At 51.1% G+C, this 18657-nt stretch overlaps 2 protein-coding genes across 4 annotated transcripts in view; one reads left to right on the forward strand and one right to left on the reverse strand.

The window, feature by feature from the left end:
• Positions 1 to 1940: 1940 nt before the first annotated feature.
• Positions 1941 to 8508, reverse strand: TNNC1 (troponin C1, slow skeletal and cardiac type). The gene is made up of 6 exons (XM_009942471.2): positions 8365 to 8508; positions 4446 to 4476; positions 3984 to 4130; positions 2968 to 3082; positions 2717 to 2853; positions 1941 to 2115 (listed from the first exon to the last, which is right to left on the reverse strand). The coding sequence occupies exons 1-6, from the start codon at positions 8386 to 8388 to the stop codon at positions 2084 to 2086; spliced, it is 486 nt and encodes a 161-aa protein (XP_009940773.1). The 5' UTR covers positions 8389 to 8508; the 3' UTR covers positions 1941 to 2083.
• Positions 8509 to 12687: 4179 nt separating this feature from the next.
• NISCH (nischarin) overlaps positions 12688 to 18657 on the forward strand; it is a 32409-nt gene continuing 26439 nt past the window's right edge. For 2 of the 3 annotated variants that reach the window (XM_075432567.1, XM_075432566.1), the window contains exon 1: positions 12688 to 12925. In XM_075432567.1, the coding sequence (XP_075288682.1) occupies positions 12839 to 12925 (87 nt within the window). In that variant the 5' untranslated portion in view covers positions 12688 to 12838. The remainder of the gene's footprint in view (positions 12926 to 18657) is intronic. The other variant, XM_075432565.1, reaches the window with a different exon arrangement.

Here is an 18657-nt window from a genome sequence, read left to right on the forward strand (position 1 = left end):
GCTGACCAGAGGGAGGGGGTTGAGCTGGGAAAGTTCTATATTTTTTTTTTTCTCCCGTTCACTCTTTAGGGAGCAAAAGCTGGTCAGTAAGCAGTGGTGAATGTCCTGGAGATGTCCTTGTTGGGTATTGGGATCTAGTCGGGACAGAGGAAGGTAAACAGGGCTGTCAGTGATGCCTGCTGAGACATGAGAGTGTGGGGGTGGGTTGCCCATGGGCTGGATGGCCATGGCTGTGGGAAGAGCTGGCATCATCTTGGCTCATGGCCGAAGCCCAGGTATTTGCATCTCTGTGGAGTAGAACCCCTTTATGTTTTAAATGTTTTGGGTCAAACATTTCAGCTGCATCCTCGGAAGCAGGTGTCAATGGGAAACGACTCCTGCTGCTACACTGGGGAGGTGGAAGATGATTATTTCTGATCTCTAGGTTATGGCTTCATTGGAAACAGAAGGCAGTAACGCTCAGCGGTTCCTGTCACCGGGTGGTTCAACCCAAGACGTTCCTGTGTCTGTTGACTTCTGCAGTTCTGCTGAATCAGCAGGAGCTATGGCATCGAGGGCTTGGGACCCTTGGGGAGACCCCTCTGAGTGGGTCTTCCAGACGTTTGCGTTAGGGGTGTTCCCAAAATATCCTGGTTTTCAGGAAAATCAGCTGCTCTAGCTGATGGGTTCATTTACTCGATTTCTCTGATGTTTCAAGCCCTGGTTGAGCAAAACATTTTGTGCGCGTTGTCCAGAGGAAAGACACAGCTGTGTCCTTCCAAAGAACCAACAACCCCTCTCATGCCTGTTTTCACCTCAAGCCTGTTTGCTCTGAATTACAAAATTTCATTGTTGCTACAAAAGAGACCGTGTGTCACATCAAATAGAGCTGCTCAGGGTGTTATTTCCACGGGGGGGGGGGGGGGGGGGAAGCTGGTTTTGGAGGGGAAAGGACGGTGCAGTGGGCACAGGGGTGCTGGCATGGTGGCATGCTCGCCCTGGGCTGGGGCCAGCTTCGCCAGTGCCTGCACCGACACGGTCTCGCGCCTTGCCCTGCCAGTGTTTATTTTGCTTGGGTAAACGTTTGATTTTAGCAACACGACTGCAATGTGTGAGCTGTGCTGGGGCTGTAATTCGATGGGAGGAGGCAGCTATGTGCAGGGGGAGCTGCTAATGCCGCAGGAATGCCACACTTCCTTGGGACGAGAGAAGGTGCCCGGGGCCCCTGGGGACAGCACGGCTTGCCCTGCTTAGCCCTCCTGTCACCCTGCGCCTGGGAGCTGAGACCCAAAGTGGGGTTGTGCCTTGCTCACGGCCCCTGTGGCCCAAACAGACGTGATTCCTGAGGGAAAATCGGGTGTTTCGGTTATTGTGGCGAGGCTCCCACCCAGACCTGGGAGGACTGTGAGATGCCGCGGGGCTGCTGCCGCCTGCCTCCCATCAGGCTGGGTGCGATGGGAAGGAGGCACCCACTCCGGCTTAGGAATGGCTTTTATTTGCATTTCCAAAGAAAACTGAGATCATCTTTCTGCATGCACTGCAGGGTGGCTGTCAGGATGACAGGGAGGAGGAAGGGGTGTCCCTCCAGGACAGCCGGGGCGAGAGCAAGGAGGAGAGGGATTTCAGTGGTGGCATAAGTGGTCGCTAATGCATATTTTGTTCCTAAAATCCTAGCGATGCTCCAGTTAAACCAGCAGGCACCAGTGTCGGCTCCTGAGCCTGCTTACCATGGCAGGGGTCAGGAGATGCAACATAGCTCCCAACTGAGCACCCGTGACCCTGTTGGCTGGGCTTCGATGCCAGGCTGGCAGCAAAACACATCCATGGAGGCTTAAAGCTCCAGCTGTGGGGTCACCTTCCCAGACATGGCTCGCGGGCGCTCGGTGCAGCCCAATTAGTCATAAGTATGCGACTGGGGTGAAGCTCGCGCTAAGCCTCCAAGGAACAACCATCTGAGGCGCTTGGTATTAACGCGTTTTATTTTCCCAGCGGCCACCCTTCTCAGCGCGCTGTCTTCATGCCGGTAGCCAGGGGACTTAGTCAAGGAGATGAGATGCAGAGCTGGAGGGGTTTAGGAGGTCGGGCTGTCGATCTGGCCTCAGATTTATTCGACTCCCTTCATAAACTCCAGGAACTCTGCCAAGGAGAAGACATCAGAGACAAGGGGTGTGAGGTGGGACCAAAGTGCCCTCGCAGTTGCCATGTGTGTTCTTGGCAGCTTTCCCCAGCCCTGTCTGCTTTTCAGTCCCCCCAGTGTGTCAGAGGCCGAGGAGGAATGGCTGCCGCTCCTCTGGCCGTGGCGAGGATTCCTCGTGACTCCAGCTGGAAATGTCATTGGAGCCCAGCGTCACCCTCAGCTGCCACCAAAACACTGGAGGTGAGTGTCCGGGGAGGGACATGGCCCCCAGCTCAGCTTGGAAATGGTCTGGGGGTCATTTCAGCAGCATCACGTTCAAAGAAATGGCCCTTCAGAGCTGGTGCGTGCGTTTAGGGGGCAGGAGGGGACGGGCAGGTCTCTGGGGAAGAGCAGTTTGTTTGCTTCAGTGCAGGCTGGCTGTCGCAGCGTGGGGAGTGTAAGAAACCCCTGTCCCTGTGCAAACACTGGTTGTGATCAGGCTATTGCCCAGCACTGCCTGCACGAGCTCGTCCCTGTCCCTGAAGGCAACTGAGATGGTGGGAGCTGCCTGGGGCAAGCTCAAGGGCTCATGACCAAACTGCAGACAAGAAAGACTCCTACCGTCGTAGTCAATCCTGCCATCATTGTTTTTATCCCCATCTTTCATCAGTTCTTCTATGTCGTCCTCAGTGATGGTCTCTCCCGTCGCCTGCAGCATGATCTTCAGCTCCTCGAGGTCGATGTAGCCATCGGCGTTTCTATGCGAGGACAGAAGAGCTCAGGGGCGGACCAGCACGCTGGGGAGGGGGCACCAGGGTGGCTGCACCGCTCACAGCACCCTGCCATGCCGCGTTTGCGGCTCTGGCTCTTACTTATCAAACATCCTGAAGAGATCTGAGAGTTCCTCTTCGGTTTTTCCTTTGCTGTCATCTTTCATACACCGGACCATCATAACGAGGAACTCGTCAAAGTCTACAGTGCCGCTGCCTGCAGGCAGAATAAACACCATCAGTCGACGGTGGACGGGCAACACCGAGTGAGAGATCACACTTCCCGTTAGTAACAAAGGAGCAAAACTCAGGAGAGCAGCCTTGCAGCAAGAGGCAGCTTTCCAGAGGACGCTGGCGTGAGTGACTCTGGCCATGGACTGAATCTACTGAATTTTTACCTTTTCCAATCTGAACTGAAAGTCCTGCTTGAAGCACTGATGAATGGAAATTCCTGCTATGGAGATACCTGTCCATCTCATCTAGGTAATAATAAAAGCTCCAGAAGGCAGGTATTCGTGCAGTGTATGTTTGCACCAACAGTACAGCTATTTCCCTTTTTTGCCTAATTTTTAACTGCTTTTTTGTTTTATGATTATTTATGGTAACACATGGTGTTTCTGCCCAACCTGCACACAGGGGAGTTGGTTGTGTGTGATCACTGGTACACTGACTGTATTGAGGTTAACTTATATATATATTAGTACATATGTGTTTGAGCAGTCAAAGACCCTGCTGCTGATAGAAATGCCACAATTACAGGTTTCTGAAATGGTAGTTGCTACATTCAGCCTATACTTTCTGGTTTTTAAATGGATCTGTACAATTGCAGAGTACCTGAAAAAAAATCCCCTAAAATCAGCTCAAGCAGTCTGGACGCTACAGGAATAGTAATTTTTATAGTTCCTTTTCGCCTGGAAGTTTGCTAAAGGAACCATGCTGAAGTTTGGTGCGTGTTTAGTGTCCTTCAGAATCACAGCACTGCAGGTTGCTCCCCACAGGCTGTGGGGATCCTGTCCATGCTGTGCAGATGCTGAGCGCTAGCAACCCACACCGTGCCTGCCACACCTGCAGATGTGAGGACTGTTCTTGGGAGAGTGGAAGAAACCCCAAACTCTTACCATCTTCATCCACCTCGTCTATCATCTCCTGCAGCTCCTCAGGGGTGGGGTTCTGCCCCAGCATCCGCATCACCTTCCCCAGCTCCTTGGTGCTGATGCAGCCATCCTCTGCCCCCAGCACGAAGATGTCAAAGGCAGCCTTGAACTCTGGGGAGAGAGGGGAGAGGAGACGTGAGGGTCTTGCCCCACACCTCGACCCTGCAGGCGAGCATCGCTGGGGCACGAGGCTTGTCCTGGGCACAGCCTTCTCTGCCCATGTCAGCGCTGCGTGGGCACGGCACGGCAAGGACAGCCGGGCACACACAGCGAAACTGCCTCGCTTCGAGTGCTGGAGGATCAACATCCCGGGGTTATGCCCTGCTTTGGCCGGCTGCTAGAAAGACGGCATTTCCTGGGGTGTGAATTGCTGAGGCAGGCTGGGCTCGTCTTTGGGCTGCAGTGTCAGGTTAAAGATGCACTTACCATTTTTTTGCTCTTCTGTCAGCTGCTCAACCTGTAAGGAAAACACAGAGACCAATCATTTTTCTTCCTCAGCATCACTGATGTCTAAAAGGTAATGTTATTTTTTCAACAGCCTTTGCAAAGGTCAGCCAAGCCTCAGCAGTCACTCTCATGGACTATGGGATGTACAACCAGTGGGATTTTGACACCGCAACTTTTTGTAGTCTTAAAAGATTCAGCCCATTAAAAAAAAAATATTCCCAGCTCCTGTGAAATGAGCATCATTTCTCTAGAACGGCAGCGTCTGACATGGGGCAGAAGTGAAGTCACCTTTGCACAAGCAGGGGAGGCCCGCTAGGAAGAGCATTTCTCTGTCAGCCATTCCTTGTTGCTGGCAGGCTTCGCAGCGGGATGGCTGCACCGCTGAGGGCTGCAGGCACGTGGGCTGGGGCCAGGTCAGACGTGGGATGTGCTGCAGAGGTCCCTGGGGATGGGGAGGTGGACAAGCCCATCCCCAGGAGTTGTATTTCAGCCCTAGGTTCAGGTAACTCTCTGTGCTATCCAAAGCATTAAGAGCTGGTCTACTTCCGTCCGAGTCAGTGTTCGGTACAAAGACTTCTGCCCGTGAAGGGGGTTGCTATTCCCTTTAGCCTGCTTCAGATATCTCCCTGAAGAAACGGCCCGTCGAGCCGTGAGGCGTTAGCCAAAATGGGCTGGCGGATTGTTCCTAAACTGTATTACCCTAACTCATTCCCTGCAGATGATCAGTGGGAGCGTATTAGTTAGCATGAATTAATGAAAATAATGAGGAGAGCAAAGAGGAATCCATCAGCTCTGCGTCGTACCGCTGGAAGTGCATTTCTCTCTTCAGCTTCATTCCTGCCTGCAGGTACTGCTTATCTAAACTTGCCGACCCCACCACCGTGTCCAACTGCCCCTTGGTACCATCTGTGGAAACACCGACTCTTCCTTCCCGTGCTGGCCAACCGCCTCTCTGGAGCCAGCCAGCCATGCCCCCCTGCCAGGACGGCCCCTGGCCCCTGCGGAGCGTGCCCGACCCCACTAACGTCTCCGTACTGCCAGCCCTGTGCGAGCAGTCCCCAACACCCATCCCTGCCATGTTTCGGTTGGGGCAGAACCCTGCAACCCAGGGTTGTGGCACCCTGTCTTTGAGGGAAGGCTGATGCTTTTGCCTCCAAGAGCAGCAGTTTTGCAAAAGCCAGCTGGAACTTCTTCCCCCTAGCAGCAAGAGGCAGGGAAAGCACTTTTTCCTAGCAGGACAGAGCCTGCGGGAAGCGGGCAGAGACTTATCCCACTCCACGTGCACCAGGAGGGGAAGACTTCCAAGTCAGAAGGTGCTAAGGACGGCAGGAGGATTGCCATGGCAGGAGGAAACCCAAGCCCAGCGTGGCCAGGCAGCTATTGTTTGCCCTATTGTTTGGGCAGAGCGAGGGCAGCCGCAACGGCTCCCTCGGCCAATGTCCACGGCCAGCATCCTGCTGCTCGGGTAACCTGACCCCCCCGGGCATTCTCTATTTATAAGCCCTGGTGAGAGAGGTGCTGGAGATAAAGATGAGCTCCCCAATTGTTCCCAGGCTTTGGTATTTATCCTTGCAGCCCTTTATCTGGACACTTGTCCCTGACACTGTTCTTAGTGCTGCTTAACAGAGGCTAAAAATGTTCCCGAAATAGCTTTGTGTTTGCACACCCTTATCTAGGCATGAGTGGGCAAGATGAAAATCCATTGGGTTCTCTGGCTGCACGTAGGGAATTTGGCATAAGTATAATGCTAATATATGCCATCAGCATGAAGCAATTAAAGAAATACTTTCAAAGCTGCCTTGACTACTGAAATGATAGATGTGGAGCTATGCTGTATGTAAATTAAATGCACTTTAAGTACAGAGTGACACTTTTATTGCAGAGATGTCTCTTGAGCTCTTTACGGTGCTCTCTGGACAGAGGTACTGTTTGCAGCTTTGTTTTTTTTTCCCTCTACATCATTTGAGGGAAAGGTTTCTCCAGCTGCGGTGTGGGAAGACAAGCACTAAGCTCACAGCACTGCAGCATCCGCAGTAAAGCCAAATTGCCAGATGTTGCTTTTCTCAGTTCTCTTCTTCATCCTGTGTTTCTATTTGAAGTCAGGCATGGGAAGTTGAAGTTCTTGAATTTTTTTTCCGGGAAACTGTTTTATTACAGTTAAAATCTGGGGCATAGATCCACAAAAAAGCGGTTTGTCTCCACTGTGCCTGGTCTAGGCTTGTTTTGTGTCAGAAAGGTGCTGGCACCTAATGCCCAGGGCTTGAGCCCCGCGTCTACCAGTGTGCCCTCACCTTCAAACTGGCAGCAAAATCCTTGTGGTAGTCCATCGGATCTTCTGCGGGGCTCATTTCCCTCATCAAGGGCTCTGTGTTTGGGGTAAGTTTTTGGTGCCTAAGGTAGGAATTTTGGGGTTGTTCTTTACTGCTGCAAATTCTTTTTCTCAGCTGAATTCCTTGGTGGTCCAACTCTGCTAAAGCCCACAGGCTTTGGCTAGGGATGACCTTCACCAGTGGATTTTTGCCCATTTCTGGGGCAGAGATTTGGAGAGGGCTGGAGCTTGTGGGTGGGGAACTCTTTCTTTTTGGGGCTCTCTGCCCGTGCTGCTGATGGACAGATCCTTTTGGCTGTGGGCAACACCTGTGTGCAAAGCGCTTCAGCCTTGCTCCCTAATTACAGGCATGAGGTCCCTAAAAAATAAGGAGAAGACTTATGCCTCGAGTCGCAGAGAACATAATTAAAAAGCTTAATTAGAGAGGCCTGGGTTTTCTTTGATTTTACAGCTCACATTTTTCTCCCTTTTTGAGGTGTTGGTTGGGGGACTCGGCGCTTTATTGTACAGCCTTTCCTGAGCTTTTTCACGCTATCAGGATTGCTGGGGGGGTTCCATTTCACAAGGTTCAGGGCTGACCAAAGGACAGGAGAGCTGTGCCCTTTTTGTTGTTTTCTTCAGTTGCATATCAAGCAATATCTTTCTTCACTCTAAAAACCTTGGCATAAAAATAGGACTTGTATGATGTACTTTTTTGTCCTTGGTTAAAACCTGATCAGACATATGTTAAAAAAAAACCAAAAAAAATCACCAAAAAACTTTTCTTTTAACTCCAGTTATGGAAGGGACGCAGTAGCAATCCACACAATCCAGAATCTATTTTCATCTTTATTCCACTCACATCTCACACTCTCTGCATTACAAAATAATGCAATGCCCGTATTACAGATCAAATAGTTTGGGTTTACACAGTGAGTGCAGTGTGCAGCTGTGTAAGTTAAAATAGCCGTTCGGATGCTCTGCGTTCCCCGAGAGCATAGCTCACATTCTGGATTTCTGCGGAGCAGATATCAGGAGCGGCAACACAGAGGAGGATATTTGGAAATAACTTACAATAGCCAAGGGGTTTTTAAATCTCTCAGTAAAAAATATTCAGCTAAGGAAGGGGGAAATGTAGCATTGGCAGAATTATAAAGCACCAGAAAGAAGAGGGTGAGGTTTAACCCATACAAATCGCCTTCGTTTTGTGGGAAACACCGCTCTGCTTGGTCTGGGCTAACACTGAGAGCCACCCCTTACGCTTTCAAGATTTTGCTGAGATTTACAACTTCGCCTGTGGGCACCTGTCTGTCTCATAGCAGAGAGCCAAGGGAGTAATTGCAAATAATTGAGCAGCACAGCTGAGAGTTTGCTGCTTACGAGAGGAGTGCGAAACCTTCAGAGCCATCAGTGAGAAAGGTCTGTGTCCTGGATAATGATGTTGACTAAAAGTTGCCACCCTATAATTATTTCGTATTTGCATTTCTCCACTGAATTAACTGCATCACAGCTTTGGGGAATCTCCTATAAAATCCCTGAAAACCCTTTAAACCACCCCCCAAAACCGCAGCCCCAAAGCGGGGCACTTACCGCTGCCTTATAGATGTCATCCATGGCTGGAGAGGGTGGGCAAGGGGCCAGGGGACGTCACGGTCACTCTGCCGGTGCTGCCCCAGCGGGGCCGGCTGATATAGGGGCTGCCCGCCCCGGGGGACGTGACCAGCCCCCCGGCAGCCCCGCATGCCCGTCCCCGTCCCGTCCCCGCAGGAATGCCTGGCCTGCGTGCCTTGGGACGGGGACACTGCCGAGCCCGAAGCTGGCATGTCCGGGGCCAGCCCCAGCCCCGCTTCGGGGCAGCTGGAGGTTTCCTTGTGACTTTGATACAGGAACGAGCGAGCCCTTTCAGCCGGGTTTCGGCAGGACCCTGGCTGACACATTGCGGTATTTGGCTGTCCTGACTGGACGTGTGCCACCATGTCACCTCCACCTGCTCTGTGTCTCCCCCCCCCGGGAGCTGCATTAGAAGGATTGTGCCTAATTAAATGGGGCGATACGGGAAAGGCGGGCCTCTCTAAATGTCCCTGTGTGGCAGCAAATCTGCCCATGGGCAGTGGGAACAGGGAGTGTCGGGGCCTCCCTGTCCCCTCTGCCAGCTGTCCCCAAGCCCACGCAGGACACACTGCTGGGGCCGGTGCCCTTGGGGGAGGCGATGCCGTGTGTGTGCGGGAGCCTAGGCTGAGGGGGGAGAATGTGCGGTCCTGATGCCACGGCAGGGAGAAGTGTGGAGGCAGGTGGAGCCGTTTTCTGCATTTGCTTCCATTTTCTGCATTTATCTGGGGCAGCAAAACTGGGGGGGGGGGGCTGTTAGCTGTGCTTGATTTCAGGGATAACTCCCGGTCCTTTCGGAAACCGGGACTCACTTCACCCAACCAGCGAGCTTACCTGTTCCCACTGCAAATGGGGAAAATCCACGTTCCTGGATTTACCGTGGATTTACCCCACCATGAGGGAGAGCAAAACACACCAAAGGCCTCCAAGTGATGACCAGCGTTTTCTCAGTGCAGGGAAAAGCATTTTAACCCGCAGCAACCAAAGCAAAACCTCTGATTTTGGCGATTCAGGACTCCCTCTTGTGTCCAGAGGAGCTACAGATGGCTTCGGCGTCTCAGGGTGATGGAGTCTCGCCTCCAGCTGGATCCCAAAGGTGTTAGCAAAACTGAAAACACTACGAATGCAGCTGTTAGGTTTCTTCTCTTCCAAAAAAAATCCCTTCTCCCTTTGATAGAAATCACATTGCACGCAGAGAAACTGCTGTCCCTGTGTAATGCCTGGCCAAAGCGGCGTTAATCAGAGACCCGGGGTGGTGACAGCACAAAGCGAGCGCACGGGTGGGCGCAGCACCGTGTCCCCACATCACGTCCTCCCGGATTTTGCAGTCCCAAAAGATCAACTTGCTGCAGAGCCTGCTGTGAGCCGCGGTCCTGCGTGTGCCCACGGCCTTGATTTACCCCTGCTTCAGCTGGGCTCTGCCTCTTCTCAGCATGGGATGGCAGGTGTGATAAAAAGGAAAATAGTTGCATTTAAGGAATTAATTTTTGAAGCATATTAGTCTTTCAGAATTGGGACATATTAATATTTTGGTTGCCTTGAACACAGAAAAGGCAGAAAAAGCTGCAAAGGGTAGTAGTTATTTTGTTAAAGGGCATCAGAGCCTGTCTTTAGGTGAGAGCACAGGCTGGGATGGGGGACCTGTGCTTGCCCACCACCCAAACCCTCCTGGGCACCCCTATGGAGACCCTCCCCGAGTGAAGTGTTGCCCTGAGGTGAACCCCAGCCCTCGGCTGTTTTTCCCAGCAGGATTCCCTGTGGAGCCGGTGGGCAGCAGGCGCTGGCCCTGGGCACTGCCAGGCACGGTGGCAGAGGGTGAGGAACCGTGCCTGGCCCTGGCGGGAGGCGACGGCTCCGAGTCATCCCCCTGAAAACAGCTGCTAGGATGCGTCAGAATATATCTACGGCCGATGCATGGCATGAGCAGGAGCTCTAACACTGCCTTCAAAGGGGCGCAGCCACGATTGTAGAGGAGCTGGGATGAAACCCAGATCGAGGTGTGGAAGAAGGGTCTCTGCTTAGCGAGGGGAAATCTGAGCCACTGCCACTGTGCACGCTGACATGGGACAGCCACATTTCTGCAAATGTGTGACACAAACAGAAACTTGCAGAACACAGTCATGCCTAGATGGGAAGGATGAAGTCCGTCTGGCAGCGAGAGGTGATGCTCCTCCCTGGGAGGGATGCACAGACGAGGGGCGTCATGCCAACCTCTGCCTCCCCATGTGCTGCTCAGAGCCAAAGCTTCCAGCATCCCCTGGCTCTCTCCATAGCAGTTTGCTTATAAACAAGTCGGAAATTGGGTCTTTGTAGAGAAACCCAGAGCCTCTGCTGTGCAAAGTGCAGGGGGAGGCTGCTGCGGCAGGTGTGGGGGTGTCCGAGGGAAAACCATCTGCTCCTGCTGCTTCTCTTGCCTCCCCGCGTGAGCCCCAGAGCAGAGACAGAGCCTGGCTGGCTGCAGCCTGAGGAGGGCCGCCAACACGAGGGCCCATAATCCGGGTGCACAGCCGGCTCGGCGGCACACCGGCTGTCACCACGGTTAGGTACGGTGCATCAGCTCGGGCTTCAGCTGCACCCTGACATGCCGTTGCACTTGTCAGTCAATCCAAGGTACCAAGACAAGCGGAAACAAGTGTCTACTGCACTTTTTTTCTCCAAAATCTCTGTTCAGGTTTTCCTTTCCAGGCAGCTGCAACCCACTGCAAAAGAAGCAGAGGCAGGTTGAATATAAAGAAATAAAAAACAGAAGCCCAACTAAGTTGCAACTTTATTTGAGGTCAGGGGTGTTTGCAGGGCTCCTTGGGCAGTCTGCTGCGGCTCCAAACCACAGCAAAATGCTGCAGCGTCCCCCTTCCCTGTGTGGGGCACCTGGCCCCAAGCACGACCAGACCCACTGACATCGGCACTCTTTAATTTACTGCTACCTCAGTTCTCCTCGGAGGGTTTCAGCTGAAAGAGCCCCTGTTTTCTCCCTTCCCCAGCTGCATTGCTCTGGTTGGTGCATCCTCTCAGGGCTGTGGCACCATGAGCTGCCTCGGTGCCCGCAGGCAGACACCGCTTTCAGAAGCGGAGAAGGGTACCTATCAAAACCAGCAGACGTGCGAGCACTGCAAGTTGCTATTTAATTAAGGAGATGGAACATTCAGAGGACGCTTAATTAAAGTTGCTCTCCAGAAGCGGTTATTATCTCATCAAGACGCTGAGCTCATCAGCAGCTCCTGCCAAAAGCTGGGACGGCGCTGGAAAATCCCTCTTGGGCTGTCTGTACTATCTGTGTTTTCTCTTTGCACGGTATCATCCTTTGGAGAAGTGCTGACCAAGGGAAAGCATCTTTGCAGGAAAAATAAAATCAAAATGGGTTTATCTGGCTGCATTTGCAGAGCTGTGTTTGCTTATCTGCGGCCCTGGGCCTGGCTGCATCTGCCAGATGCTGGTGTTACCCCGGCAGCATTACTCCCTCTGCACTGCAGCTCCCTTCTGCCGAGGAAACACTGTCTGTCCAGACAACTCTGAAACCCACACGTGCACCCAGGGCATTTGGTGCTTCTGCTGCTACTACTGACGCTACGCTGGAGCTAATTGCATTCTCCCTTAGGTAGCATACGGAAGGACAGAGAGAGGTCACGTTTGTTTTGCTGGAAGGTGCTTTTTTAGCCAAACCTCCTGTGATTCCCTCTTGGGGCAACTCAGGTTCATGGGGAAAAGGCCGAGGAGGACTTGCTCGCCATCCCTTGATTATTCCAGGCAAGACCCTTTTAGTGTGTGCGGGTTTGAAGCACTTCCCCGTGCTCAGTGGGACAGTGCATGGAGGCAAGCAAAGTTCTTAACGCCAGTGAAGTCACCCCAGACTACACCCCGAATTCACCCTGGGCTCACCCCTGAGGCCCTGGGCCCAGCCACGCAGGCCTGGCCTGTCACCAGCGCCGTTTCTGAGGTGGCACCGGGCGCGTTGGGCACAGAACCACGGCAGCGGCACCTCGGCCCGAGGCGATGGCATCCAAGCCTTCAACTGATCTCCCCCAAGAGCCGCCTGCAGCTGGGCGAGGCGCTGCTTTGGGGCACTGCCCAGCCCTGCCCAGCGCAGCCCTGCCCAGCACACCCCAGCGCTGCCCTCCATCGCACGGCATCGCGCTGCCCGCGCCGTCGGACGGCCAACACGCATGCGCGCCAACTCGCCCTAAGCCCCGCCCCAATGGGCCATAGACCCGCCTCTCCCAGCGTTAAGGCCCGCCCCCGACGACAAGCCCCGCCTCTGCCGCCGCTGGCGGCTGCCAATAAAGTCGGCGGCGGGCGGGGCGAGCCGCACCCTGAGGGGGGGGTTAGCCAAGATGGCGGCAGCGGCGGGAGCGAGGGCTGGGCCAGGGGCCGGTGCGGGCGGCGGTGGCGGCAGCCGGAGGGGAGCGGTGACGGCGTGAGCGCGGCGGCGGCCGCGGTCCCCTGCGCTTCTCGCGGCGTCATGGAAGCGGCGGCGGGCGGCGAGGACGGCGAGGAGCCCCCCCGGGACGCCCGAGTCCTGGGTTCCGAGCTGGTGGAGACCTACACGGTGCGGGGCCGGAGGGAGGCCGCAGGCCGGGGGCGGGTGGGGAGGCCGTGAGGGACGTGGCGGCGGGGGGGAGTGGGCCCGCCGAGGTAGCCTGCGGGGCACCGAGGGGAGCGGGCCGGGCTGGGTGCCGCCTTCCCCATCCCGGCCCCGAGGTTAAAGCCCTCCCGCGCTTAAAGCCGGGGCGGGAATAATTTGGCAGAAGCTTCCGAGCGGTTTCCCCTTCCGCGGAGGGACGCGGGTTGGGGGAAAGCGTGCGGGTCGCCCCCCGAGCTCCTCGTAGCTTGGGCCCGGTGGGAGAGCTGGTGTCTCCGTGGAGGCTCAGGCTGAGAATGACGCGCTGGCGCCCGTAGGTATCGGTGCGTATATAGGCGTCTGTTGTGTGTGTGTGTAGGTATGGCCATGAAAAATTGTTATCGAGTAAAAGTAGCTGTTAAACATGGACTAAGCATAGTAGAAAAATCTTTCTTTCAGGTGAAAATACTGTAAAAATCCCTCTTGAAAAGCTAATCTTATTTTCAGGGAAGATCAGATGATTTGGAATAGATAGTTTTTCTCTGACCATACCAAAAAAGAGGAAATATTGTCAGCAGCATTTTTGTTTGGGGAAGGAGTTAAATTTTTGATGTATAACTTGTTTTTTAACACATTGCATTCCACCAAGAGTTAATTGGTCTGTTTTTCAGGAAGAAGCTAATTATAAAGCAAACCTCAGCATAATTGCAGACAGAAAACATCTCGAGCACACCACCCTTTAGTTACATAACTAAAAATGTTTTCTGCTCCTACCTTGTTTTAGTGTCACTTGAATGATTTTTTTTTTTTTGTAGAATGCACATAATGACATTAGGTTTTTTCCTGCTGTAGGAACCTAAAAGGGAAAAGGGAGCAGTGGTCTAGAAAGGCAGTATTTGTAAAGTAGTGTGATAGTTATAAGTAATACTTCAGGTTACTGCTGCTGAAAAGATACCCAGAGAAAATGGAGCAACAGGAGACTGATTTCTGAGTTTTAACAGGGCAGAGCATTTACACAGCTGTAGTACATGAAGGTCCTAACTCCTTTCCAACTGAGGACCCTTGGAACATCATTGTGTGGGATGAGTGTCAGGTGGTGAGCAGCCAGATTTACAGACAAAAATGTCAGGAGCATTCAGTGAAGGAATTGGTTAGAAGCTTAAAACCCATTCTCAAAAATTTTCAGCTGTTTCTGTCATGTTGGTTACATAATGCGTCTTCACAGAAATGATAGTGCTGCTGTTGAGATGTTAGCACTCTGTGTGTTAGGATGTGGTTCATCCCCGAAGCGAGTTTGTTTTCGCAGTCTCCAATCAGCCGAGAGGCACGGTGAGACTCGTGGCACAGTGACTGGAAACTTCCATTTCAGGTGTCAGCCGAGACTCTGTGGTGTTAATGTTGGTGTTGAGAATTTTTGTTTGTACTTTGCCATGGCAGTGAGTGAATGAGAAATTCAAGTGAATTTAGTTGAGAAAATGTCAAAATGTTGTCTGCCCCTTTATTCCACTGGAGGTCATGGGCACAGGGGCTGAAGCCTTAGCTCCTTTGCTGCTTCAGCCTGCAAACTAGCGTTGTGGTACAGCCAGCCTTTGATAATACCATTAATGTGCTAGATTGAGCTGTAGTTCAGGTGTAGAACTTTGCTGCTGGCGGTGTTCAGCAGATTAGCTGGTAGTTGGTGATGTCATTTTAAGCCAATGTAGCTAAGCCCAAGAAAGCTTATTTTTTTCAAGGCAGAAGTTCTTTTTTAATGGTTATGGTTCTAGAAGCACAGAGCTATTTTAATGCCATTTTTCTTTGGAGCTTTAAAATACAGTGTTTGGAAGGCAAGGTTTACCAGTATTTGGTTTGATTCTCTTGCTGCATTTTTTGAAGGGGTTGTGACATTAGGCTTACCTGTGTCTAAACCTCCTAAAACTGCAAGCAGAACTCCAAGCATGAAGCTGCAGTATGAGATAGACCCAAGCCATTAGAAAAGTAGGAACGAATCTTTACATGGAAACAGAAATTTTACAAAATTATTCACAAGATGAAATGTTTTACCAATATTAACATTTGTGTTTAGTGTTCAAATTTACATCAGCACAACTTAGGGATGTGATGAAGACCTGTACCAGAGCAGAAGTGAAGAAATTAGATGGTGTAAAAGTCAGTCAAATCTGGTAAAGGTGAGAAAGGAAACATAGCGGTAGCAAGCTGCATCTCTTGACATGTAGTAGTCAAGGTGGTGGTGGTCCTGTTTTTCATCCTTGTTTTTGAAAGAGTTGTTTTTCTTTTGGCATGTGTGTTTCCCATTGTGGTCTGTGTTTCAGAGCTCATCTCAATAGGAGACTTCTTTTAATGACCTCCATTTGAAAGTTGTGAGATTAAAGCCTGTAAAATATATCAGGGATGCCCACAGTTCTGTGTAATTTGAAGATGCTTTAAAAAATGTGATTCTTGGAGTAGTTAGAAAAAAATCCAGCAGGAAAAAGTACTGCACCTATTAATGTTTTTTGGGGGTTAGAACAGTGTGGGCGTGCTTACTGGATGTTTCTCCTGCATGTGCTGGTCCAGCTAGATGCTGACTGCAGCCTGGCTGATTGCTAGGTGGCCTCAAGGCTGCCAGTGCTTCGTTTGTTTCCTGCTATGCATTTGTTTGACCTAAAATTGTCTTCCTACTTTTCCTGTCTTTTGCAGCTGTTTTTAATATAAATACTAGCTTTGATATTTAAGGCAAATACTGTGGCTTCCTTGAATGGGAGTAAACTGTTGGACTACTTGAGGAGGCAGGGAGGAGATGCCATTGCATCACTGCTCTGGAATTTGGGACCTACTGGCTGGAGTCACACCTGTGTCCCAGGCTTCCTGTGGGCAGCTCTGTCATCTGGAAAGTGAGATGCTTGTCTTTTTCTTGGTGGTACTGAAGTATGTGAAGTTGGATGGGGGATGCTGTAGAAATGCAGGTTTTCTATGTAAAGGGAGATGGGCGGGTTTTTGTAATGTGTACAAGAAGTAAACAAAAGGCAGTCTGAAATCACTGCTGTTCATTTAACAGTTGGTTTAAAGATCATACATCTTAAAAAGCTTTTAGTAAATATTTCACCTTTAGATATTTAGGGAGATGAAGGTGTGCTGTTTGGTGGTGTGAGTACTTATATGCAAAGAGTTTTGAGGGACTGGTTAGAAAAAATGAAAATATATAGCACTGCAGATGTACTAAACACTTTACAAAGTCGAACTTAACCAAAACAACTGATTCATAGAAAGATGTACAAAATTTACTACATGGAAGAGTTCGGTAGAGACATGGGGACAAGAAAAATCTGTGAATGTAAGCACTTTTGCATTTTAGCTCTATAGAAATGCAGTTTATAGCATAAATATGGGTGTGGATTTCACATGGTATATTTATGTCTAGGAGACAGTGCAGTGTGAGGGTTTAATTGTTGATCCATGTATGCCTTCTAGTGGTTGGCCTGACAGGTAAGCAGTCTTTGAAGAATCTTAAACTGTCACCCTTGTCATATTAGTGGACTCAAAATTAATTGAAGATGAACTTGGATATAATTGAAGATGAACTTGCAAGTGGAAGAAAAGAAGGTTATCAGGAGTAGTCAGCATGGATTCACCAAGGGGAAATCATGCCTGACCAATCTGATAGCTTTCTACGATGACATGACTGGCTGGGTAGACGAAGGGAGAGCTGTGGATGTTATCTACCTTGACTTCAGCAAGGCTTTCGACACAGTCTCCCATGATATCCTCCTGGGGAAGCTGAGGAAGTGTGGGCTGGATGAGTGGTCAGTGAAGTGGATAGAGAACTGGCTGAATGGCAGAACTCAGAGGGTTGTCATCAGCGGAGCTGAGTCTAGTTGGAGGCTGGTGACAAGTGGTGTCCCTCAGGGGTCAGTACTGGGCCCAGTCTTGTTTAACTTCTTCATCAACGACCTGGATGAAGAGTTAGAATGTACCCTCAGCAAGTTTGCTGACGACACCAAACTGGGAGGTGTGGTAGACACACCGGAAGGCTGTGCTGCCATTCAGCGTGACCTGGATAGGCTGGAGAGCTGGGCAGAGAGGAACCTGATGAGGTTCAACAAGGGCAAGTGCAGGGTCCTGCACCTGGGGAGGAACAACCTCATGCACCAGTACAGGCTTGGGGTGGACCTGCTGGAGAGCAGCTCTGCGGAGAGGGACCTGGGTGTCCTGGTGGACGACAGGTTAACTATGAGCCAGCAGTGTGCCCTGGCTGCCAAGAAGGCCAATGGGATCCTGGGGTGCATCAAGAAGAGTGTGGCCAGCAGGACAAGGGAGGTTCTCCTTCCCCTCTACACTGCCCTGGTGAGGCCTCATCTGGAGTACTGTGTCCAGTTCTGGGCTCCCCAGTTCAAGAAGGATGAAGAGCTACTGGAGAGAGTCCAGCGGAGGGCTACAAGGATGGTGAGGGGACTGGAGCATCTCCCCTACGAGGAGAGGTTGAGGGAACTGGGCTTGTTCAGCCTGAAGAAGAGAAGGCTGCGAGGGGACCTTATAAATGCCTACAAATATCTGAAGGGTGGGTGTCAGGAGGATGGGGCCAAGCTCTTTTCAGTGGTGCCCAGTGACAGGACAAGGGGCAATGGGCACAAACTGAGGCACAGGAAGTTCCGTGTGAACATGAGGAGGAACTTCTTCCCTCTGAGGGTGACGGAGCACTGGAACAGGCTGCCCAGGGAGGTTGTGGAGTCTCCTTCTCTGGAGATATTCAAGACCCGCCTGGACAAGGTCCTGTGCAGCCTGCTGTAGGTGACCCTGCTTCGGCGGGGGGGTTGGACTAGATGACCCACAGAGGTCCCTTCCAACCCCTACTATTCTGTGATTCTGTGATCTGATATAGGGGTGTTCTTTTCATTAAAATGATTGATTTCTATATTGAAACAAGTCTTTGGAGCACATAAACATTATTGCATTTGTATTATTTATTCTTCAAGATAATGGCAGCTTGTGGATTGATGTGAAATCCATTGCTGTCATTCTGCATGCTGATGCTGTTTGAGGGGTGGATGTGTACTGCCAGATTTGGCTGTGTTCTACGTGGGGAATGCTGTATCTTTTTAAAGACTTAATTTGAGGCATTGTATCAGTGCATGTAAACACTCACTTTAACAGGTAGTTTCTTACCCAGATGATCCATTTGTGTCAGTGCTATGTTTTTGGAAGAGGTCAGTCCTTGCCATTTCAGCAAAAGAATACAAACCCTTCATTATATATTTACTCTGACTGTACTGTATATAGAGAGGTGAGGCATTCCTTCTTCATCTCATGAACTGTTAGTTGGGAGCTGCGAAGTTTACTGTGTTTTGAATGTCTAATCTGAGGTTTTATGCATTGTGTACTCAATCTGCATTGCATTTAGCTATACTGCTTCATCTGCCATAGTTTAGCACTGTCAGCATTTAAAATGAACTAGTCTTTTTATTATAGCTTCTAAATGTAGTACTTTAGCTCTGATTTTAGTCTTCTGGTTTCTTAGAGCGTCTCCTTGCTTTCCTCAGGGTTATGAGGTACTTTTGAATGCTCAGGTTATTCCTGTTCTAGTTTGTCACCGGCACAGTGAATAATCCTGATCTGCTGTTTCCCAACACAACGTGATGGGAAAGCAGACACAGGCATTGAGACTGTAATTCTGTATAGGCCTTCATTGGTGCTTTCAGTACTCATCCCAACACTGACGTGTCATGTGCTGTGTGCAAGAGTCA

The sequence above is a fragment of the Opisthocomus hoazin genome, chromosome 11, assembly GCF_030867145.1.
Source record: "Opisthocomus hoazin isolate bOpiHoa1 chromosome 11, bOpiHoa1.hap1, whole genome shotgun sequence".
NCBI lineage: Eukaryota > Metazoa > Chordata > Aves > Opisthocomiformes > Opisthocomidae > Opisthocomus > Opisthocomus hoazin.

What these genes read in the sequence shown, in the direction of transcription:
- TNNC1 (XM_009942471.2), bottom strand. Translation starts at nt 8,388, where the DNA reads ATGGATGACATCTATAAGGCAGCG. An exon ending in AGACGAGGTGGATGAAGATG is followed by an intron (nt 3,083 to 3,983) that starts GTAAGAGTTTGG and finishes TTCTGCCTGCAG; the next exon opens with GCAGCGGCACTGTAGACTTT. An exon ending in TGGCAGGATTGACTACGACG is followed by an intron (nt 2,116 to 2,716) that starts GTAGGAGTCTTT and finishes TCTCCTTGGCAG; the next exon opens with AGTTCCTGGAGTTTATGAAG.